The sequence below is a fragment of the Petaurus breviceps genome, unplaced genomic scaffold (assembly GCF_028583685.1).
Source record: "Petaurus breviceps papuanus isolate PSGF00001 unplaced genomic scaffold, PetGlider_PUasm1.0 182, whole genome shotgun sequence".
In the NCBI taxonomy this organism is placed as follows: domain Eukaryota; kingdom Metazoa; phylum Chordata; class Mammalia; order Diprotodontia; family Petauridae; genus Petaurus; species Petaurus breviceps.
Genome location: NW_027185786.1, coordinates 2,778,005 through 2,800,795, shown reverse-complemented (window position 1 = coordinate 2,800,795; position 22,791 = coordinate 2,778,005). Strand labels below are relative to the sequence as shown.

Below are 22,791 nucleotides of genomic sequence, written 5' to 3'. Positions count from 1 at the left end.
TGCGGCTGCTGTCCATGCCCGGGGCCGGCGAGGCGGTGGCGTGCGCTCCCCGGGCCCCGCGGAGGCGGCGCGCACGCCCCCTCCCCGTGCCCGGGGCACCTCGCCCCCCGCGGCGGGGTCTACGAGAGGGGGATGGGCGGAGGAGGCCCCCCACGGCGTCCGGCGGGGCGGGGCGGGGAGGGCAGGGGGAGCCCGAGCCCGAGCGAGCGGCGCGCGTCCTTGGGGCCGGCTCGGCGCAGCTCTGAGCCAGCTCCTGCGCTCGGGGCCCGCTCCCCACCCCCTCCCTCTCCTCCTCTCCTCCGCGGCTCTTAAAGGGACCGTGCGCTCACTGGCCGGCCGGCCAGGCAGAGGGGAGGGGGCGGCCAGCCCGGCCAGGAGCCTCGACAGCCCCCCGCTCCCCGGGCTTCCCCAAAGGCAGGTGTATGCGCGGGAGCCCGGGCTCTTCTGCCCGTTTTCTGCTTTAAAACTCTCCACCAAGTTTCCCCAAGAGACCCGGGGGAGGGAGGCAATGTGGGATGAATTTTGACCCTACTCCCAAGTGAGAGAGGCGGGACCTCAACCTGAAACTGACAAAAAGACCCCCCACCCCTCGGGTACTTTCAGCGTGGTTCTGGGCAGGAAGAGACAAATGTCAGAGATTACTTAAAAAATAAAAACCTTGACCTTTGCTGCCTATCCTGCCCTTTAACTTAAGCAATAATAACCACAGCTAGTCTTTAGATATAAGGAAAGGGAGGCAGACGGAGGCTACGTGACTTGTGTAGGACCACCACACAGGTAGTAAGCATCAGAGATTGAATTTGGGGTTATGAATTCAGGTGCAGCGCTGTCTCCACTGCGCCACCTAGTATTACAGGAAGGAAAGAAAGAAAAAGAAAAAGAAAAAGAAAAAGAAAAAGAAAAAGAAAAAGGAAAGGAAAGGGGGGAGAGAGAGAGAGAGAGAGAGAGAGAGAAGGAAAATCACAAATTTCCCTCTCCATCTATTTTTCTTTGACAAGAGCTATTGTAAGTAAGGAGGAGTGCTTCCCCTATGTTATCTGTGAAAAAGTTATGAATGACCTCCCGGCTTTCCAAATCAGGGGCTGCCTCCTCACATCATCCCTGAGGTGACTACAAAGGTAACTAGTGCTTGTTTTGCTAAAGGACTCAAATAATTGTAGCCAATTAGAGAACCAGACTTGGGGAGATAAAGGGAAAAGAGCTCCCCACTCCCCCCTTCTTTTTCTCCAGAATAGTTTGACAATGTACAGAGACTTTTACTGTCTTCCTCTGTCTTCTCCGATACTAACTTTTGGCATGAGAGTGTGACCTTTTTATCAAGTGTCAGTTTCCACAAGGGACTTCGCTGCCCTCTGAGCTACATTCCCCTTTTATGTGGCAGTCCCCAGCAGTGCCCACTTCCCTAAAACTGGAGCTGGCTGGTGTATGGGAAATTGTGTTTTTCACCCCTAGAGTATGTTTAAGACTAACCTGTCAAGAGAAGAAAAAGACCACAGACTACTGAAGACATCCTGCACGAATGTTTAGTTAGGGCTTCTCCCAAGATAACAGAAACAGACTAATTTTACTCCCCTGTGGCCTTCTAATGAAGAAGAATAAGAAATGATGGAGACAGTTGTCCCTGATTTCTTTGGAATCAGCCCTTTGGTAAGCAAGCTTTCCCAATCCAGTCCCTTCCTTTGCAGTTTGCACAGAGCCCATCAGAAATGGACCATTTATGTTTCCAGGTTTGATGGAAATATGTTTTAATCTTTAACAATAACATTTATTCAAAATCTCCCACATTGAGAAAAATATTTGGCTTGATGGAAGCTGTTCATTTATACTGCTGAAGAGGGGCCCTGAATATCATAAACAGGGCCTTTGCTTGAAAAAGTTTGCAAAGTCCTTTTTTATGATGGAATTCTCCCTCTTAGAGTTGATTCTCCTCTGGATGACTTTTTTTTATGTTTTTAGAACAGCGCTTCTCTCAACAGGATAACTATTACAAACTGCCCAGTTCTCCACTCTGTCCAGTCTATTAAGGCCCAAGGAATTGGGCACATCTAGGCAGATTTTCTGAGGTCGTTTCATTCACATTAAACAAATATTTCTCAAATGTTTGACAGTGAGCAGGGAAATGCTGAGGAGCAGAGTTTCTGTTGTGTTCCTGGAGCTGTCTAGGCAGAGGAGCAACTCATCTCCGTCCCCAAGGACAGGAGAAAGCCTGCTTAATCTTGGAGACAGGGGACCTGAGTTCAAATCCCAGCTCTGACACTCTGTGATCTTGGCCAAATCACTTGATCTCTGTGGGCCTCAGTTTCCTAATCTGTAAAATGAGGGTGTTGGGGTAGTTGACCTCTGAGGTCCTCTCCAGCTCCAAATCGAGGATATTATTTTTCAAGGGAAACAGAACTTTTGTGTAGTATAAACATTTAGCCAACCATGTTGGGTAGTCAATAACAAAGGGAGCAATTTCTGTGGGCTGTCATCAGGGAAGGCACTAAACCCACCTAGTGTTTCCCAGGTGTCCTATGAGGGATCACATGCATATATGAAGCAGCCCCTCTGGCTTAAAATTCTGTGATTCGTGGATAGAACTGAGTGCAGGGAAAAGCTAGGTATGTTACATGTCACTGTCCCTCTAAAGGTGTTTACTCAAATGGTCTCACACCCCTGTGGGATTTCCATCTTGCTTCCTGGTTCTGCTGGCTATTTAGACCAATGGGGCAGGACCTGATGAACAAATTCTTGGGGTAGCCCTTGAGGAATGAAAGTGCACAGGGTAGATGAGAGGGTTAGTGATGTAGGTGCAGAGTGTTGGCTGAAGCTGAGCTGCCATTTACAAGACTCTTCCCCAAGCTTGGGATAGTAACAGAAAGTACTTTTCCTGAGAGGGAGCCACTGGTATGAATACCCTGGGAGAATCACTGAATTTCAGAGGTGAAAGGGATCTCAGGCATCTATATATTCCATACCTGAAAAAAAGAAATGCCTTCTACGGCACACCCAAGTGCTCACCTAGCCTTTGACCAAAGATGTCCAAAGAGGGGGCCTTCACTGCCTCCAAAGGCCCCTCATTTTAGGTTTGGATTACCCTTAGTTAGAAAAGTGTTTTTTTTTTTTTTTGGCAAATCCCACCCCATTGCTTACCCTTCTAACCACTCAGGCCAAACAGGCCAAAATCTAATCCCTCTTCCATATGAAACAGTAGCATTACCTATAGTACTGTACAATGTAGAGGGCAAGGTATCCTCTCAGGGTCTCATAGAACCCTATGCTTTATTACTTCTAGGATTTTCTTTCTAAAGCTGTTTGCCATAGTTTTCATTTTGAGAACCACCACTTAAAAAGCAATATTCCTGCTTTGGGGCCTGGCCCAGTCCTCATCTTTGTGCTCTGCCTACAAAACACCCCCTTTCAGGGCCAGTACCCAAAGGAGCTCCACTTAGGGTTTCTGGTCCAAGAGAAGGAATAAACAAGTTAAGTTGTGTTAATTTTCCTCTCTTGGATACAGGGCTGGGGGTGGTCTGCAGAGGCTAGGTGTGAGAATGGTATTTGCCAGGTGTATAAGCATCAATCTGCCCTCCCCTCCTCCCCCTAGGATGATTCTCCAACCCTGCAGGGAATATCTTGATGGCACGGAATCAAGATGTTTTGTAGTTTCTTTTGGGTCTTCGGCTGTTTTTTTTTCTTTAATACAATCGGCAAAGTGGTTCTGAGGACTGCAAAATGACTATTATGTAATTGAAGATTTTATTTTTCTTTTGTGATACCTCAGAGAGTTGAGATGTCCCCCCTTTTTCCTCATTTTCCAGAGGTACTCAGTGATCCTGATGGGAACCCAATGGGTTTCAACCCAGCCCTGATTCTCTTGTGAAATCTTTCTATTTTCCTCAAATGTAAGCTGAAAGGCCCAAATCCTGTCTCTTCCAGAGGTCCCCTGAGCTGGGCACAAGCCGAGCTCCCCCACCACTTCTCTGTCATTCTTCTGCCCAGCTAGCCTCCCCATCTCTCAGTGAATTTCCGATTTCCTTCCTCTATCAGCTCCTTTCCATTCTCCCATTGAATTTCATTGTATTGATTTTGGCCCATTTCTCAAAGTCATGCTGCATTCTAATTCCCTATTCAGCACAGCTGGTTTCCAGTTCCACATCCTTCCCAAATTTGATTAGTAAAATCCATTCTTGGGGTTGTTAATGGAAATGCCTAATAACATCGGGCAGGGCTCTCCAAAGGGACTGGTTTCCTAGAACCCTCTGAGAGCATTTGTCTTTTGCAGACGGTGTGTTCCCAGTAACTGCCCACAAGTGACTGTGGAAAAACACCAGCATCAATAAACTGTCAGACATTGGTTGCATCCAGATGGCAAAGGAGCAACAGGGCAACCAGATGGGTCTAGATCCAACAACACGGCGAACTGGGACCAAGCTTGTTCCCCTTTGTTTGGGGCTTTCTGCAGCTGTAACTTTTGCTGTAGAAATCAGGCAGGCTTGGTTCCCCTTAAAGCCCAGAAAAAACGAGCAAGTTGCTCTTTCCTCCCTCTCCAGCATTAAGCCCAAGGAGGAGGGCTGCTCACCAGTGAACCTTGAGCTGCCATCAGCGCAGGGAGCAGTGCCAGAGTCTGAAAAGATGACAGGAGGAGACCTGATGAAGGACAACAGTTCATGAAACAAAGCCGTGCACTCCATCTGCACGTCCTGTGGAGCCAATGTCTCCACATTCCCAGAGACACTGCTGATTAAAAAAAAAAATGACCCAGCCAGAATGTGGAGGCAACATGGCAGATATACTGGGCTAGACGTGAAAAGATGAAGGTTCTTTCACTGCATGATCTTCGTCTGGGCAAATCATGCACCCTATGGTTTTCCCGTCTGTAAAATGGAAAGGGATAATGCTTCTTACCCTACTCACCTTATCAGCCTTTTATGAGAATCAGTTAAGAGCTGAAAGGGGCCTTAGAGGTCATGAGGTCCAACTGCCTCATTTTATGGATAAGGAAACTGAGGCAGAGAGATGTTTTGACTCGCCTAAGGTTACACAGGTAGTAAGTGGCTGCAGTTAGAATTCAAACCAAGGTCCCAAGGCTCCATTGTATCAGGAAATCTCAGTTGTTTTAGAAATGTTTGTGGTTGGATTGCTACACAGAGTGCACCAAGACCACGAAGGCTCTAAAAAACCCAGGCCCCAGGTCATGAAAGGTGGAAGCAAGCAACTGGAGGAAGCTGGACACCCAGACTCCTGACACCTGTAACATAATCTTGACCTGGGTGCAGTGGGGGTGGTGGCAGTGAGAGGGAAAGGAAAACAATTCCTCCTTTCACCTTACTGATGGTAAATACTGCTGTGGGAACCCAAGAAGCAGAAATAGAAACATTTATTTCATTTGACATAATTTAAATATCCATATATAGTCCCATCATCCAGTACCAGAAATCCAGGTGGCAGCTGGATTTGCTCAGGACAACCCACTTTTTTTTTGATTGCAGTGAAGGCCTGAAGTAAAAAAAAAAAAAAAAGGAATTTTCCCCCAACAGGCCCTGAATGTAAAACGTAAAACGTCTCTTGTTGCTCAGTCAGGGGGAAAGGGGCAAATGGAGACAGAGCCTGAGATAGTTATGGAACATCCAGGAGAAAGGCCTCCATGGAAAGCTTTGTTTCCTATTTTTTTTTTTTAATTAATGTGGGGAGCCAGAGGCCGGGGAGTTTGGAAATCTAGACAGCTCTTCTCAGACAGCCAAGCCCATAAGAAGCATCTAGTCAAGTTCTCCCCTGGCACCTGGTGGGGCTCACGGGAGGGTGTGAGGGGGATGTGCTTAGGGACCCTGGTGCAGATCTGGGCCTGGGTGGGACTTTGGGCAGGAACTGAGAAGTTCTTGAGAAGAAAAGGGAAGGGACTGCCTCCTGAAGACACCTGGCCAGCCAGGGCAGGATCGGAGGGAGGTGTGGAAATAATTCTTAAGATTTTGGTCCGAGGCCAATGGCACAAAAATGCAAACAGCTGAAGGGAATTTAACAGCTGAAGGGCTCACTGAGTGACCCCAAAGAATTCTGCCCTGGGACTAGAAGCCCAGGGTGGGAATCACAGTCTGCCCTGCCCTCTACTGGTTATCTTGTGGAAATGGCCACCTTGCACCCAAAAACCTCTTATGCAGGAGTGGCTTGGGGAGGCCTCTAGGATCTGGGCAGACAGCACCTCAGACCGGCACAACTGGGACATTCTAGGTAAGCAGGCATGGAGCTCACTGGGCAGGTGCAGCTTGCTTACCCAACAGAATGGTCTGGGAACCATAAAGTCAGGGTCATGACTCCCCAAGAATCCCTTCATCCTCCAAAGGCAGGAGACTCATCCTTGGGCTGGTGGCCGTGGGCCAAAGGCCTGTCCCTTGCTCTCACTTTAATGGGAAGGAGAAGAATTTATTCCCAGACTTGCAGCGGACCTGTTCAGCCTGCACACGCAGCAGTGAAGAAGAGTCTTCAAAGCCATCCACGATTTCCTATGACAGGTCACAGCAAACAAAAAGGTCTCTGACCCACAGCCCAGCCAGGGGTGAAGCCCGTGGCCAAGAGCCCCAGAAGTGAGGATGTCTCCTCTTGCCTCCCTCACTGAGGGACCCTGGAGGCTCTCAACACCCTACCCCTCTGGCCACTGTGCTTCCCAGCTACCTTCCCCTTTGGGGTAGGTCCTTTCACTTAAGCCAGAAAAACCTGCCCACTCCCATCTCGACCAGGAATAACACCCCCAGTCAAGGGTCCAACCTGCAGCTCCTGGATGACCGACTCCTTTAGCTGGGATTGAACATCTCCAACACACCAGGCCAGGCTGATGTGGAAGGAAGGCTCCTGGGAGAGAGGGACAAGGACACACAGAATACAGTGGTCAGTGACAGCCCATCTCTGTGTCCACGTCGGGGGAGCCGCCTACACTATGAAAGAGGGCCTGGCATCCTGGCTTCCTAATGCAGCAAGTTTAACAGCTCAGCCCCAGGGAGGATGGTCCTTTTGTTTTTCTTGTCTGACTTGTTAACAGTGAGGACAGGACAGAGCTGGGACTAAGTAGGTGAGCTGTCACCCATTGAGGGCCCAACACGTCGGGGAAACAGGAACACAACCAGGATGTTGGAAATGGTTTTGTGCTTTTAATGTACATTTCTTCCCAATAGAAAATTTTACTCTTCACGACTTCAACCTGCATATACTGTGATAAAACATTCCACATTCCAGGGGTGATAATATTGACTTATAAAGTAATAACAGCTAATATTTACGTGGTTCTTTAAAGTGTGCAAAGCACTTTAGACATTTTACCTGATTTAGCTTCACAACCCTCTGAAATAGGTGCTATTATGATTGTTCCCATTTTACAGATGTGAGAATTGAGTTTGAGAGGGTAAATGACTCGGAGAATTTGAGTTCAAGTCTTCCTGACTCCCAGTCTAATAGTATTCACTGTGCCTCCTGGGGCAAGGAAGCCTCATGGAGGTGAGTAAAGTGCCCCATGCCCCATGAATGACTTCCAAGCATGGCCCGTCAAAGAGGGCTCAGGAATCCAGGGCTGGAAGCAAGGAATCCTTGCTACTCCCTCAGTCATCACCCAAGACCAGGAAGAGCTGTGACAAGGCTCAACAGCCCTGGAACAAGGCCAGCCCTCCCACGAGTGGGAAGAGAGCTGGGCTAGGGAGCCCTGGACCTCTTCAAGACCCCTGTGCTTGTTTGTGATGTGAGAAGAGAAGCATGACTGGCCTTTTGTTTTTCAACAATGAAGACTCAGAGCCTCCAGTGGGCAGGCCCTCATGGCCCCAGTTCCAGACTCTGTCCAAGGTCCCCAAGAGCTTATCTCTGCTCAGGATGAGGGCAGGGTACCAGGAGCTTCTTTTCCCAAGTAGCCCAGTGGCTTACTCTGATCCAGGGCTGAGGAACCTGCAGCCTTGAGGTCATAGGTTCCCCAACCCTGCTTTAATCCACACCGTCACCCCACACTGCCCAGAGGGTGCAGCAGATCACCCAGCCAGATTCATTCCAAGTGACCCCAGAGGGTTTGTTTTGTGCCTTTTTCACAGAGCAGGTGGGTTGGAAGTCTAGAGGACTATTCACTTGTCCTTTTGTTTAAACTCCACCTAGTTTATAGGGACCTAGAAGCATCTCACCTTGTAGAAAGTTGCCAGATCAAATTCCTCCATTACTCTGTCCACTTCTGAGACCAAGTCTAGGAACTGAGCATGCCCTGCAGTGACCTCTAACCCAATGAAAGTCCTGGGCAGAGAAAAGGGGTGGAGAGCATGAGGTTGGCATCCACCTTGCAGTGAGGCTGGGACAGGGCTAGGCCTGGACAGGGAGGCTGCTGGGCCCAAAGTGAGGCCCCGAGACTCCAGAGAGCCAGAGAGGAAGGTGAATGAATGACCCAGTCAGTTAGCATTTATAAAGTCCCTCCTAGTACCAGGCAATACGCTAAATCCTGAGGACACAAAGAAAGGATCCACCCCCCCCCCCGCCCGCCTCCACACACAAATCTAGTTCCTGCTTTGACAGAACTGACCATTTCTGCCTGCTGGCACCCAAGGTGTGGGCAGCTTGGTTTAAAGCTTGGGTAATACTAATCTGCCACATTTGGTTAGCCCTTTCAGCTTTTCCCAAGTATAAGAAACACAACCACCTTGTGAAGTCAGCAGGGCGGGTACCACCCGCTCCCCCAGAGACAACACCAGGGCTGGTGAGCCTGTCCAAGAACACCCAGTTCCTGGGAGAAGAAGACAGAGGCCAGTTCTGCCCCCTTCTGGCCTTGGGACTTCCCCATTGTCCCATGCTGCTCCGAGGCACTCTCAACCAAGCAGCTGACTTCTGTTTTCAAAGCTTCAGGGTCGCTAACTGATCCAAACATTCAGAAAGTGGGGCCTGACACAGAACATCCACTCTGTTTCTGTCTCCTCCAGAGCAGTCCTGGTGTTGTGCTTGTATTAGAACACACCCACCCACACCCACACCCACACACACCTTGTCTTCTCCTGATTCGTGTAAACCTTCACCTGGTTAGCTGTGAACAAGAACCTGAAATTTAAGAGGAAAAAAAGAAAAATCATTTCCTTAGAACAGGAAAAAGCAAGCAGGAAAATGAATCTAGTATTACATAATAACACAGAGGATTCTGGAGTTACTCGGAAGCCAGTCACCTGACTTCCTACCTCTGTGGCTCAGTTCAAGATCCCCAGTCTTGCTCTACACATGGTCACATAAGGCCCAGAAAGACAACTGATGAGAAGGCTTATCTACAGGCAGGAAGGACTCGTGAACAGTGAAAGGCTGGATTTTATGAGTGGATCCATGGGAGCAGATGATGTCTCATCTACCATTAGCAAGTAATAATGTCAATAAAAGAATAATTTGATCCGTGGAGGTTAAAAGAAATAAATATTGAAGATTTAGTTTGGATAAAGGATTATCAGGGAGATAAAGGAAGACAAATTCACCTCAACTTGTACAAAAAGTTACATGAAATTATGTGTTTGTATCTATACACACACAAACACATGATCACACACATGTATTTCTATGCATGAGTACATATTACCATCGTAGACCAAGAAAAGACAGGGTCAGTAAAGGAATCTCTGGGTCAGGAGGAGTTAGCATTAGAGATCAGAAAACAGGGGATTAGCCCATAGAGATTACTGGCTCCTCCATTACCAGTCACACTGAAACAGGAGAGAAACAAATAAAGTAGGGGATTCCATCTTATGGCTTTGTTGGTCCTACTTGTACAAAGCAATAAGCCTGAGAGAGACAGGCTGGAGTCTTGCCCCTTTGTGATTAACCAGGCTTTGAGTCTCAGGAAGCCCTGTTGTCAGTGGTGACATTACCTGGCCAAGTGGGAAGGATGCAAGCCATATTGGGAGAAGAGGGAGAACACATGATACTCTCACTGACTTGATAACCATTCACTGTTTCTATAACCCAACCAACGTCATTTGCTGAGTCCAGTGAGATCTTGGGATCTTGGTCCAGGGCTCCAACTACACACTGGGGCACTGGGATGAGGGGATGGAAGGTAGATAAAGAAGGATCCTTTTCTAGACCTCTTCCTCCTCCACTCATGTTGACATACAGGGCTCTGCTTATGAAGAGGGGGAAGCCCAGGAGTAACAGTTTTGGGGTGTGCCAGGAACACTCCTCAAACCCCCCCCAGATCTACTAAGCTCAACTTGTCACAGAACCTAAAGTTCTCACTCTTGTCTTTGCATAACTCACAAATGAAGCAGTCCTCACAACCTTTGGGATAATCTCTTGCATTCTGATCTCTGACTTCTAACTCATTTCAGCTTCACTGTCTTTTCCTTGTCTAAGGAAACATACACATACCCACACACTTATTAGAGATTCATTCTTTAGGCTTTGAGAACCTTTAGGTCCCAATAAGAACATAAACACTGCCATTCTGCCAACACGTCTGCAGGGTGAGAGTGTGCGTGTGCGTGTTGGGGGTGGGTGGGAGCCGAGGTGACAAAGGCAATTTCTGCCCATCTTTCTGCCACCTGCCAACTTAACTGCATCAAGTCCTGTGGGTTTCCATAAGATGTTAAGTTCTGTCTACATCCTTTGGCTCTGGGGAATAAGAGGACCAAGAAGTATGCAGAGGGGGCTGAAAGTCCTTGTTCTTTTTGCTGATTCTTAGGCTACTCCCAGGACTGCAGACCCAGCATCAAACAGAAAGACATATCAGGAGGTCAGAGTGGCGTGAGGGGAAAAAGGCACACCTGTGGGAGGAGGCCACTCGGCTCTTCAGGGCCTGCACAAAGGGAATGATCCAATGATGCCGCAGGACCACGCTCTGCGACAGACTGATGTGGAACTCCTCCGTTTTCACTAGCCGGGGCAGGACTCTCTGGGCCTGGGTCATGAGAAGGTCAAGCAGGTCAAAAAAATCTTCCTTTGCTTCATCTGGAGGGGAAGGAAACAAGGGGAGCTGTTTTCTTAGCACAGGCCCTTCAGGGAACAAAGGAACACAATCCTAAGAGTGAGAGACAAAGATGTCACTTGGAGGGCAAACCATGTTTATTTAATTTAAACGGTATCAAGGACAGGACATCACTGAAGACAGAATGATGAAAAGACATCCTCTCTAAAAAAGGAAGTCACAGATGTGAGCTGGTCAGGCAGTGCAGACCAAAGGTGGCCCAGACTTTGGGATCCCACTGGGTGGCCTGCTGGTGAAGGCGGAAAATGTGCAAAGAGGATTGCAGTGCATCAAGTCTGAGCCCAAGCCAGATGTTGGGGAAATCTCACAATTATTTGCTCAAAAAATGACCTTATAAGGATCCCCTGCCCTGGCTTGCTTCGACTCAGCGAACCCTGAAGAGGCTCTTGCCAGGATCTCTGCCCCGCCCCCAGGTTGGGGAGATCTGCTGTCACTTACAGGGCACCCAGACGTGGGTGGCCCAAATGCCCCTCTCATGGGGGAAGGTTCGTATTCTTCCACCATGTTTTTCAATGTCATCTGCAATCCCATCATCTGGATCTGGAAACATGTTCAAGACGCTGTCTGGAATGGGCAGCCGAAGGGTAGGAGGAGGAGCAGGAAGACGGCGCCGACTGCAGAAGTGGAAAGATGTAGTATACAGGCTGATCTTTACCCGTGATGTCCACAAGAATCAAGTGCTTCTCGCCACCCCCCCCTCCCCCCGGGAGTGGTGGGGCTGAGGGGTCAGGCCAGAGAACGGGAAGGTGCGGAGGGTTTAAGGCTGGCCAAAGGACAAGCTTTCCTGCTCACAGTACTAGGGATGCCAACGTTCTGGGTACGGCTTGTCCAACACGCCATCCAAACTGGGAGAGAGGGTTGGTCTGAACAATCTGTACTTAGGCCAGAGCCCGGGTCAGCCCTGGGATGGGGCCCCTACTCTCCAGAGATGACCCCCTCTGCTACCAAAAGGCCTCATGGTGCCCAACTGGCCCCTTTCCTGGGACCCCAGAACCCTCTTTACTCGGTCCGGTGGCCTCGAGGTACACGGCTCCTCCCAGGGCGGACCCTAAGCAGCCCCGCCCCCTCTCCCTTCCACGAGCACAGAGTCCTAGCCAACAGAATACTGACCCTGCCTGGAGTTGGGAGGATTTGGGTTAGAATCTCAGCCCAGACACTGACAGCTGGGGGGCGCCGAGCAAGGGCTGTGACCCCTCTTGGCTTCAGGACCCCGGGGCCCCTTTCAGTTCTACGTCAGTGCTGAGGCATGCCTTCATTCATTCATCCCTCTGTGCTGGGAAGATAGGAGCTTAGAGGAGGTCCCTGCCCTCATGGAACTCACCCTCTAGCTGGGGAACGAGGCTCAAATGCCCGTCATTTTAATGCACAAAATTAAACGATCCAAGTTACCGGAGGGGGCAAAAGGGGGGCTTCTGGCCTGGGGTGGGGAATTGAGGAGGGCATCATGGAGGAGACATTTGGGTGGGTCTTTAAGGCATGGGAAGGAACCCAGCTGAGGGGGAAAGCTCGGCCTCCCTGCCCCCCGCAGCGCGCCCAGGGTCCAGCCTTGCCGGCCCCCTCCCCAGGAAGCTTAGAAGCGCCGGACTGCCAAGAGGCTGTCCTTTCCTCAGCGCGCCTGCGCTAACTCCCTGCCCTTCCCCCCCGCCCCTCGCCAGAAAGTAACTTCCGCTTCCGGGGGCGGGACCCTTGTTTGTTTCTCCCTTCCCGGCCGGAAAAAAACGGCTTCCTCTCGGCTCCCACTCAGGCGGTTCCTCACCCACGGCTGCCGCCGCCCTCCTCGGGCTCTGCACATGATCCGGGCTCGGACCCATCCTCATCCTCGCCTTCTGAGCCACTGTTGCTGCTGCTGCTGCTGTAGCCCACCAGGAGTGCGGTGTTCATGGGCCCTTCCTGCTCCCAGCACGACGGGTGCCGCTCTCATTCCCTTCCCCCTGGAAATCTGGGCCCTCCCCCCACGATCGAGGCCCAAAAGCCCCCCCCGGCCCCCCGCCCCGCCCCCCCCCTTCGCTCCTTCACTTATCTAGGGAGATGAAACCGTTATATGAGTCTCGCCATTCTCACCTCCCCCTGCCCTCCCCCTTCCTTCGCTCTTCTATTTCTCCCCTCCCTTCCTTCTCTCTTGTCCTCCCTTGTCTTCTCTCCTCCCCCTTCCATTTTCCCTTCTTTTCCTCCCCCTTGGTTCTCTTCTCCCCTCCCCCTTCTTTCCCTCCCCCAGTCCCTTGTCTTTTCTCCCTCTGTCCCCCCTTCTTCTCCCTTTTTTATTTCTCTTCCTTTTCCCCTTCTCCTCTCCCTTCTTTTCCTCTCCTTCCCCTCCCCCTTAGTCCCTTGTCTCCTCTCCCTCTGTTCCCTTCTCCTTTTTGCCCCTTCTCTTCCTCTTTCCCTTCTCTCTTCCTTCTCTATCATTCCTTCTCTCCCTCATCTTTCCTCCCCCTCTTCCCTCCCCAGTCCATGTCTCTTTTCCTTTACTTTCCCCTCCTTCTCTTCCCCCCATCTCTGTCTCCCCCCCCCCTCCCTTATGGGGGCTTGTGGGACATTCACAGGTATTAGCAGGTGAGAAGCAGCTTTTGAATCAGGAAGTGCCTTCGACAAGGGTCAAATCACAACCTCTCAGAACTTCAGGCAAATACCCAATCAGTCAACCAGCATTTTAAGCCTGTTGCATCAAAGGTGCTTAGAGGCAGCTAGGTGGTCCAGTGGAGTGAAAGCCCTGGGCCAAGATCAGGAAGACCTGGATTCAAATTCTGCCTCAGACATTTACTAGCTGTGACCCTGTGCAAGTCACTTGACTTCTGCTTGCCTCAGTTTCCTCAGTTATAAAAATGAGAATAATAACTGCCTTGCAGGATTGTTGTGAGAATCAAATGAGATAATATATGTAAAGTGCTTAGCACAGTGCCTAGCTTGTAGCAAGCTTTTAATAAATAATAATTTCCCACTCCACTAGGCACTAGAATACAAATACAAAGAAAACAATCTCAAGGAGTTTGCATTCAAATGGGGGGAGACAGAGAAATAAATATACCGCAGAAATAGCAGGTGGATAAATACCAAATTATACAAGGTTGTAAGAAAAGAGAGCACTGGGTACTTGGGAGGACTCAGGTAGTGATTCCTCAAGATTTCATAGTTTTTATTAGTTGCAGAGCAGGCAACAATCTGCACTGGCAGAGGAAGTTTCCTATACTGAAGATCTAGTGTGTGTATACACACACATATTTTTATCAACTTAGATGTACATTCCTCCCCCAATAGAATGTAAGTTCCTGTTTTTGGGGGTGGGGAGGGCAGGAACTCTTTCAGTTTTTGTCTCCAACACTGAGTATAGTGCGTGGCACATAATAGGTACCCAGTAAATGCCTATTGATTGATATGGACTGGCTCCTCTTTCTGACTCAACTATTTCTGTCAATATCACCCTGTTTTAGGTTTATCTTTCTCTCTTCCCTCATGTTCACCTCTAATATCTAATCAGAAAAAGCTTGAGATTTGGACATGGATTCACATCTTGTATCATTGACCACCTGTGTGGTCATAGATGAATTGTTTCACTTCTTTGAATCTCAGTTTTCTCATCTGTGAAATGATCTCTGAGGTCAGAATCATAAAATTTTTATTTCCAATACATACCTCAAAAGAGTCCTCTCCACAATGTATCAGACGTGTTCATCCAGCTTCTGTCCAAAGACTCCAGTGAGGTGAGGAGGCACCGTGTCTCCTCCTCTCCCCCACCCCCCCACTGAAACAGAACATTTTACTTCTGGGGAGCACTAATTGTTAGGACATTTTTCTTTACATCAAGTGTGAATTTAGTCTTATTCAAATTCCCATGATTCTGTCAGTCTAGCCCCAATAGTAAAGGTGCTGTATTTCTCCTAGCTTGAGTAAGCTGTGGACAATTTTTTCTTTCCTTTCACTTTCTTAACTCTCTGCACTCCAGTTTCTGATATCATCATTCACCTGAAACTGCCCTCTCCAAAGTAATTCATGATCTCTCAACTACCAGATCTAGTGGCCTTTTCTCATTCCTCATCCTTCTTGACCTCTCTGCAGTCTTTAAGATCACTCTCTTCCTTTTGTTATTCTCTTACTCTCTAGGTTTTCATGAAATACCTTTCCTGCTCCTTCTACTTGTCTGATTGCTCCTTCTCAGTCTCTTTTGCTAGACTTTCATCCAGGTTCTGGCCAATAACTGAATGTCCGCCAAGGCTCTGTCCAGTCCACTTCTCCCAATGCACTCCATTTGGCAATCTCGTAAGATCTCATAGATTCAATGATCATCTCTCTGCAGAGTAACCTTTCTCCTGACCTCCATAAGGGAAAAGATGTATTTAGATTTCGTATTTTCCTTTGGTGCCTTTGAATTCGTTCATAGGCTCCTAGATCTTAGGGACCTGAAAGACCACCTAGTTTAATACCCTCATTTTACAGATAATGAGTGGAGCCTCAAAGATGGTAAATGACATGCCTCAGATTATAACTTTTGCTTGAAATATATATGCACGTGAGTTTTGAGAACTCTTACAGGTAAGAGACAAGCCAGGAGATGGCTCTCGAAGATAAATTGGTAAAGCTTTATCCAAGATAACTATTGCTTTTACATCAACCACATTTCCCACTTTATCTTCTGATTCTGGAGAGACATCTCTAATAATGAAGAATTTACTAGTAGAAGTACAGGAATTTAAGAATACCTTGTAGGACCAAACTGCATCAATTGATGCAGCACATTAAAAAAATTTTTTTATCCACAAAACAAAGAAAATAGAAATTGCAGAATAAAATAATTTTATATCAAAGTAAAATGATACTAATTTTTGGCATTAGTTAGCATACCTGATCTTCTAGGATTTAAAAAGAAAAAAAAGATGAAAAAAAGTCCATGAAACTAATCAATATGTCAAAAAAAGTCTGATGTAATACATAACATTCCACATCCATGATGTACCACTTCTGCAAAGAAATGGGAAAATACCTTCCAATGTCTCTTCATGGGACTAACCTTGGCCATTATAATTTTGTGCCACGCAGTTTCTGTTGCTTTGTTGCTGTTTCCATATATATTATGCAGTCCTTATGTAAGTTACTGGCCTTGTTCTTTTCCATTTTTTATGTTCTCTTCAGGATACAGACCTAATAGTGGTATTGCTGGAGCAAAGTTTTTAGCAGTTTTATAGATCTATATATATATATGTATGTATAGTTCCAAATTGCTCTCTAGAATGGTTGGATCAGTTCACAATTCTATCAACAATGCATCAGTGTTCCAGTTTTTCCACATCTTCTCCAACATTTATTATTTTCCTTTTCTGCCATATTAGCCGATTTGATAAGTGTGAGGTGGTACCTCAGAGTTGTTTTAATTTGCATTTCTCATTAGAGCATTTTTTTTCATATAACTGTAGGTAGCTTTAATTTCATCTGGAATTTTCCTGTTCATATCTTTTGACCTTATTAGCCTTATTCTGACTATATTTTGTATCAGCCCACGTGAGTCTTTCCATGTGTCCCATAGCACAGTAATATTCCATTACACTGATGTACCACAGCTTGTTTAGCTGTTCCCCAGCTTCTGGTTCTTTGCTAACACACAAAAGTGTTGCTTTAGATATTTTTGAGTGCTTATAAGGCCTTTCTTTAGGTCACTGACTTCCTTAGAATATTTGCCTACCAATGGGATATCTGAGTTAAAGAACATGAATATTCTAGTTACTTTCTTTACATAGTCCAGCGTGGTTGTACCAATTACTCATAGCTTCACCAACCATTCATTAATACTTCCATCTTTCCACTATTGCTCGAACATTGACTCTATCCATTTTTGACTAATTTACTGGGAATGAGATGGAACCTCAGGGTTTAGATTTTCATTATCCCTTTTATTAGTGATTTGGAGCATTCTTTTATATGGTTGTTTATAATTTGTATTCCTTTTGTTTTGAGAACTGTGTACATAACATTTGATCACTTGACTAGTCAGAAATTGCTTTTGGTCATATATTTCTTGATATCAGACTCTTATCAAAGGCCTAGAGGAAGAGAAGGGTAAGTCCGAGATATACCAGGATAAGAGGGTAGAAATTTAGAATCTAAACTCTAAAGCACTGGCTATTTTCTTTCTCTTTGTGTCTTATGTTGTATTTGTTGGTTTTACTTTGTATTTATGTACCCAGTCCTTATAGGGCACAGGGCATGCACATATCAAATATTTGCTAAATTTAATTTTAAAAAATTTCTTTTGACAATAAAGTATCTCCAGAGTTTAACTGAGGCAAGCATCAAGATAGACATTCTTCTGGGCCAAAAGAAAAACTAAGGGAATTTTGGTGATAGCTTTTTTTGTGGTGGTGGTGGTGTATCCCTAGGATTTGGGAATGCAACAGTCAGGACTGGTAACCTAGCTAGTTGACAGTTGGTGTGCAGTTCCTAAGTGGGGGTCGTTGACAAATACAGTAAAAGATGCAAAAAGTCAACATTGTTATAGGGAAACAGGTACAGTACTTTAGTTTCCTGAACTATGAAATTAGGGGGTTGGACTAGATGACCTCTCTGGTTCCTTGTAGCTCTCCATCTACCATCCCATGATAATTTTTTGCTGTGATGACTTGGTAGAACCCTTCTGGAGAGCAACCCAGTGATTCCACTACTGAGTTTATGCTCAGGAACTTCACTAATGGCAGCCTGTGGAACCAAAACACAATGTCTCTGAAAGCACCCCATCATTAACAAAAAACTAGAAATGAATTATGTCTTCAACATTTGGGATATGGCAACAAGGTTGTGTTAAATGGAATATTATTGTTCTTTAAAACATGATGAATATGAAGAATTCAGAAAATCATGGGAATGATAACAGCTAGCATTGATTTAGTGCTTTAAAGTTTGGAAAGTACTCTACATATGCCCTCTCATTCTATCCTCACAACAGCCCTAGGAAGGACATAGGTGGTAACATTATCATTCTCATTTTATAAGTGGGGAAACCAAGGCAGACAGAAGTTAAGAGCCTTACTATCTACTGTGCCACCTCACTGCCTCTAATACGTTCACTGACGTAGACCAAAGAAAGTCAAACTCAAAGTGCCATCTACACAGTAACTACAATAATGTTAATAAAAGATTGTAGCAGAGGCAACAAAGTGTCATAGCAGAAGCCTAGCTTGATTTGGAGTCCAAAGAGTAGAGCTGCAATTCGCTCAGCTTTGCTGCTCCCTAGACTCTACAGTTTCCTTTTAGGAAAGGGCTGACCGGATGGTCTCCAAGGCAGTCCCTTACAGCTGTAGGCTTAGGAGCCTATGATCCGGAGTCAGCTGCCCCTCCTCTAAACGAGGGATTTCTGAGGACCCTCTCTGCCCTCTATCTACGATCCGAAAAATACGAAGGACCGTGCTGTCTCCAAATGACCGGAGGTCAAACCCAAGGTCTTTCTGTTCACAAACTGCAAAGAATAAAAATAGGAAGTAGCGCCCAAAGTGGGAGAGTTCCTTGTGATCGGGGACGACGACCACAAGATTTAGGTGCTTTAGCGGAGCCTTTTATGGGAAAGCACCTTGGGGCTGTGGGAGGGGGGTGTCAGCAACTGACCCGTCCAGAGCAAATGCAACCACAAAAACATGTTTTGACTTGGGGGAAATGAGTGTCTGGGAAGCCCCGGCCAGGATCGAACCCAGGGGGAGCCACGTGCACGCGGAGGGGGCAGAGAGAAGCTCTTCTTCCCTCTCCAGAAGTCGGCTCTAAGTAGGGGGCGGGGCCTAGGCGGGCCCGGGGGCGGCTCTCGCTGTAGCCCCGCCCCCTCCTGGCGGCCTGCGTCGCCGCCGGGTGCCCGACAGGGGGCAGGCTCGCCTCCCGCGCCCCTCGCCGCGCTGCGCGCCGCCCGCTCCTCCTCCTCCCCCTCCCGCGGCCCCTCCTCCCGGCCCCAGCCGGCCCCGCGCCCGTCACTCACCCGGGCTTGCACACTCACTCACACTCACGCTCGCCTCGCACGCTTACCCTCCGCTCCCGCCCCCGCTCCCGCCGACACCGCCCCCCGTCCCGGAGCCCGCCGGACCCCCAGGCCCCGCCCGGGACCCGCCACCGCAGCCGCCGCCTCCACAGCTACGCGAGGCCGGGGATCGAGAGGGACCCGCAGGCCGCGCCCCCGACCCCGGCCTGGCCCGGCCCAGCCCCAGCTCCGACCCCGGCCGCGGAGGAGGAGGAGGGCGAGGAGGGGGAGGAGCCGGAGTAAAGGGCGTCGAGGGAGGGAGCTAAGGGGAAAGCGACCCCCGGACCCCGGCAGGCCCCAGGTGAGCCCGAGGAGGGAGCCCGGGGCCCAGCGCCCCCTCCCCTCCTCTGCGCCGCAACCTTCCGCCCTGGGGAGGACCCGGCGCCCCAGAGAGAGGGAGAGACCCGGGACCCCGGGGAGAGGATCTGCCTCCCAGACAGGGGGACCCGGGACCTTGGGGAAAGGCCCTGCCCCTCCAAACAGAGACCCCGGCCCCCCAGACAGGGGGACCCGGGACACCGGGGAGAGGCTCTGCACCCCCAGACAGAGGGACCTCGGCCCCAGGAGAGACCCGGGACCCCGGAGAGAGGCCCTGACACCCCCCCCCCCCCCCCCCCCCCCCGCCCCTGGCCCCCAGGGAGAGACCCCCACCCCCCCCCCCCAGAGACCCGAGGAGACCCCAGCCCCCAAAGAGACCCTTCTTGCCTCAATGGAGACCGGCCTGGGAAACATGCTGGTCTCCAGAGAGACCTCATCCCCCCAGAGAAACCTCAGCTTTTAGTGAGACCCCGGCCCCCAGAGAGATCCATTGCTGGAGAAACCTCTATCTTCCCACCTCCTGCCCCATAACCCCCCAGCCTCCTCTATCTCCTCGTCATCTCTCACCACTCCCTTCCTCACTCATCTCACTTCTCATAACCTTCATCTGTCTCTCCCCCTCCCCAGTCCCATCTCTCCCCATCCCCTTCCTCACTCTTCATCGGCCTTACGTCTCCTGTAATCGTTTTTGTCTTTTGACCCTGTCTACAAACATCCTCTTCCCTAATATTACTTCAAACCTAATCTCCTTTCCCCCTCCTCATTTTTCCAGAGCCCTCTGACTCCCCCCATAATCCCCTGCCTATGCCCCTTCCCAAGCCCAGTTCCTGTCTCTTTGGAACTTCCTTCCTGCCTTAGGCCAGAAAGGAAACTGTCCTTAGGAAAGGCAGAGAAATTAAGCTCACATTTCCCCGGAGCAAACTGGCCGGAGGTTCTGTGTGGTTTGTTATCTGGTCTGGTTCCCCCTCCAAGGAGTTAGCCTGGAAAAACCCGAGGCTGGTGTCCTACTGTTTATTGTGACAGATAATTTGGGGTTGGGGGGTGGGCTGTGTGAATGGGGTAGTGCTAAAGCTTTGCTTCCTCCTTTAAAAAAAAAACAAAAAATCCTACCCCTTTCTCTCAGGCTTTCTCTGGAGCGGTTGTTTTCTGTGTTTATTGAATTCCTTGTCCCCTGTTTTCGATTCTGTCCGAATGGCAGCTCAGCTGGGCAGGGCAGGGCGTGGGGGCTGGGGATCGGAGGATCAGCTTTCACTGGGATTCAAAGGGAAAGAGAAAAGGATTCTGGAGGGATGGGTGCGTGAGCCTGGGTTGTACCTTTTCAGAATGCTTCCAATACAAGCTTGTCCAGCCGCTCTGAGGCATCCACTATTAGCCATAGACTTTCCCAGGGTTAAATTCTCCACTGGTGTGTTTATTAAAGAAGAGAAAAAGGTATGTGTAACCTCAAGGTTATGACAGACTGAAAAGCCAAAATGTTGAATAGAGGAGAATGTTTGTGTTGGAGCAGATTATCTTGAAACTCAGGCTTTCCTGTGCTAGGTACTTCCTTTAATTCTCCTCTTTCCTGGGGAGTTTTTGGAGTTTTGAGTGGGTGGTCGTCTGGCCTTTAGTCCTTTTCTTCCCTCCCCACTCCTCACCCTCCTACTTGCTGCTACTGCCTTCTGGCACCAAAACCGGGCAAGGTTGTGTTCAATTGACGGTTTCTCTTTGTATTCCTGTCCCCACCACCACCCACAGATGATAGGGAGATGAGGATGAAGTCTGGGGCTTTTGTCTTTCCTTCAGAACTGAGTGGGAGTGTTGTGGTTAGGGGTGCCTGGAACCCTGAAATGCAAGGGTATGGGGTTGTGCCTCAAAAGAATTTGACCATTCACTCAGGCCTTTCAGTCAAAGTAGTGAGATTTATTTTAACACCAGTTTGGCCGGCAAGGTGCCTAGCAAATCTGCAATATTATATTGTCCATAGGAGCCGGCAGAGTTCTTAGTGAGTCTGGAACTTAAGGGGGGTAAGATTGGTACTTATATGCCAGAAAAGACTGAGAAGATCTGGGATGGGATTAAGGAGTGGTAAATAGGCTGGGGGGCCCAGGTGCAGACAGTGAAAGGAGTTAAATGGTAGGAGAGCCTCAGTGAAAGGGCAGTTAAAAAGATTATTGAGTAGGTAGACTGGGATGGACCAGATGCCTCAGGTGAAACTCTGGTGTGGGGAAAGTTCTGGGGCTTTTATGGGTCCAGGTCCCAAGGTCTTTTCCTTTTAGGGGGTCCAGGTCCCATAACCCCATCTGTAGGTCAAACTGGTTTTGAAGGAAAAACCCCAGGACTATAAAATGGATAATATGGGTAATATAGAAGCCATAGAAAACCTGAAATTGGAGAATGTTCACATCTTATTGTGTGGTGTTCTCCCTGTTTGAAATTTTCTCTCATACAGTTGTTACCTTAGACTGCTACAAAGTGGTGAGTTAACTATTAGTCTTCCCTTGATATTTCCTGCCTCTTTTGGGGAACTGCTTTTAAGTTGTATAGATTTAATGTTAGGATGGGGGCCTCTTTCTGGGAAAGGTTATCCTCCTTTGCTGTGGGTTGCATTTTTCTTCCTGTGCAGAAGAGGCAAATTAATACAGTCTTGTCTTCTTTATCACACCGAAGTGAGGCACACCAAACCAGAAGCCACCCTAGGCTGGTATCAATCTTGGTTTCATGAGAAAGGCTAGGACATTTTGGAGAGAGAACAGGATTGTGGCATTGGATGTACTTAGAGTCTTGGTCCCTGGATCGAATTCTAGAGCTGAATGGCACTGGAAAGAGCGGCAAGTTTCCCCTCCTGATTTACAGCAGAGAAGTCTACACTGTGGGAGGCCAAGTGGCCTCACATAGTAGGTGGAACAAGTTTTCCTGATCAGCATTTCAGACAAGTTCATCTAAAGCAGGGCATCACCTTGGCTCAGGTCCTTTGGATTTTCAGCTCAGTTCAGCCAGAGTTCCTCACTGTGGAAAGACAGCGTGTGAAGTTGACATCCAGGCTCTCCTTTGACAGATGTTGGGGCACATGCAGGCTTTGAGGGTGCTTCTTTGTTCCCTATTTTAAATCTTAACTATTATTGTAGCAAAGTCAGTTTGGACCCCAGATCTTTAGGAGATGTTCTTCCTCAGATCCTAACGGGCCCCAGTATTCTCCAATCTTTACCTCTTTCCCAGTAGAAAATGAGAGGAGGGGGAAGAGACAAGGAATTCTGAATTGTAGCAACATCAGCCCAGACTTTCATTTGTAAAACATCTGATTTAAGCGGGCAGGAGGGAAGTGTCAAGGGAATCTGTGTGGGCCATAAAGGAAGCTACTGGGAGGCGAGGCCAGTGTGCTCTTGCTGGAGGGTGGTGAAATGAGGGCATATGTCAAGGCAGCCGCTCCTCAGCTTAGAGTGAGCTTCTTTTGTAGCCAATAAGGAGTGAATCTCACTTAGTCCTCAGCCTGTTTCTAGCCCCTCACATGAGTTTTGTCCTACTCGTGTTTCCCTGATAATAAGACCTATCCCGAAAATAAGCCCTC

At 48.5% G+C, this 22,791-nt stretch overlaps 3 protein-coding genes across 7 annotated transcripts in view; 2 read left to right on the top strand and 1 right to left on the bottom strand.

Moving 5' to 3' along the window:
• Positions 1 to 5,338: 5,338 nt before the first annotated feature.
• Positions 5,339 to 12,894, bottom strand: USB1 (U6 snRNA biogenesis phosphodiesterase 1). Of its 5 annotated transcripts, none has more exons than XR_011168213.1 (8): positions 12,705 to 12,894; positions 11,387 to 11,562; positions 10,728 to 10,911; positions 8,971 to 9,024; positions 8,127 to 8,232; positions 6,739 to 6,822; positions 6,248 to 6,476; positions 5,339 to 5,475 (listed from the first exon to the last, which is right to left on the bottom strand). XR_011168213.1 is itself a non-coding variant. In XM_069087593.1 (8 exons), the coding sequence occupies exons 1-8, from the start codon at positions 12,827 to 12,829 to the stop codon at positions 5,362 to 5,364; spliced, it is 900 nt and encodes a 299-aa protein (XP_068943694.1). In that variant the 5' UTR covers positions 12,830 to 12,894; the 3' UTR covers positions 5,339 to 5,361. The 5 variants fall into 5 exon arrangements, 4 of the variants coding, with proteins under 4 accessions (XP_068943694.1, XP_068943697.1, XP_068943696.1 ...); XM_069087593.1 differs by having other exon boundaries at positions 6,420 to 6,476; XM_069087596.1 differs by lacking the exon at positions 12,705 to 12,894 and adding an exon at positions 12,270 to 12,560 and having other exon boundaries at positions 6,420 to 6,476.
• A 5,302-nt stretch (positions 12,895 to 18,196) lies between these two features.
• On the top strand, positions 18,197 to 19,775 carry LOC138160763 (basic proline-rich protein-like). Its single transcript, XM_069087494.1, has 3 exons — positions 18,197 to 18,224; positions 18,729 to 19,165; positions 19,221 to 19,775. The coding sequence occupies exons 1-3, from the start codon at positions 18,197 to 18,199 to the stop codon at positions 19,773 to 19,775; spliced, it is 1,020 nt and encodes a 339-aa protein (XP_068943595.1).
• Positions 19,082 to 22,791, top strand: part of ZNF319 (zinc finger protein 319) — an 8,232-nt gene continuing 4,522 nt past the window's right edge. Inside the window, exon 1 of the mRNA XM_069087591.1 lies at positions 19,082 to 19,227. The gene's annotated coding sequence lies outside the window, so the exon portion shown is untranslated. The remainder of the gene's footprint in view (positions 19,228 to 22,791) is intronic.

What these genes read in the sequence shown, in the direction of transcription:
- USB1 (XM_069087593.1), bottom strand. Translation starts at nt 12,829, where the DNA reads ATGAACACCGCACTCCTGGTGGGCTACAGCAGCAGCAGCAGCAACAGT. An exon ending in ATCTGGCAACTTTCTACAAG is followed by an intron (nt 6,823 to 8,126) that starts GTGAGATGCTTC and finishes CCTCTCTCCCAG; the next exon opens with GAGCCTTCCTTCCACATCAG. An exon ending in TGCGTGTGCAGGCTGAACAG is followed by an intron (nt 5,476 to 6,419) that starts GTCCGCTGCAAG and finishes TTTTTACTTCAG; the next exon opens with GCCTTCACTGCAATCAAAAA.
- LOC138160763 (XM_069087494.1), top strand. Translation starts at nt 18,197, where the DNA reads ATGGTCTCCAAGGCAGTCCCTTACAGCT. An exon ending in CAAGGCAGTCCCTTACAGCT is followed by an intron (nt 18,225 to 18,728) that starts GTAGGCTTAGGA and finishes CTCTCGCTGTAG; the next exon opens with CCCCGCCCCCTCCTGGCGGC. An exon ending in GAGGAGGGGGAGGAGCCGGA is followed by an intron (nt 19,166 to 19,220) that starts GTAAAGGGCGTC and finishes GGACCCCGGCAG; the next exon opens with GCCCCAGGTGAGCCCGAGGA.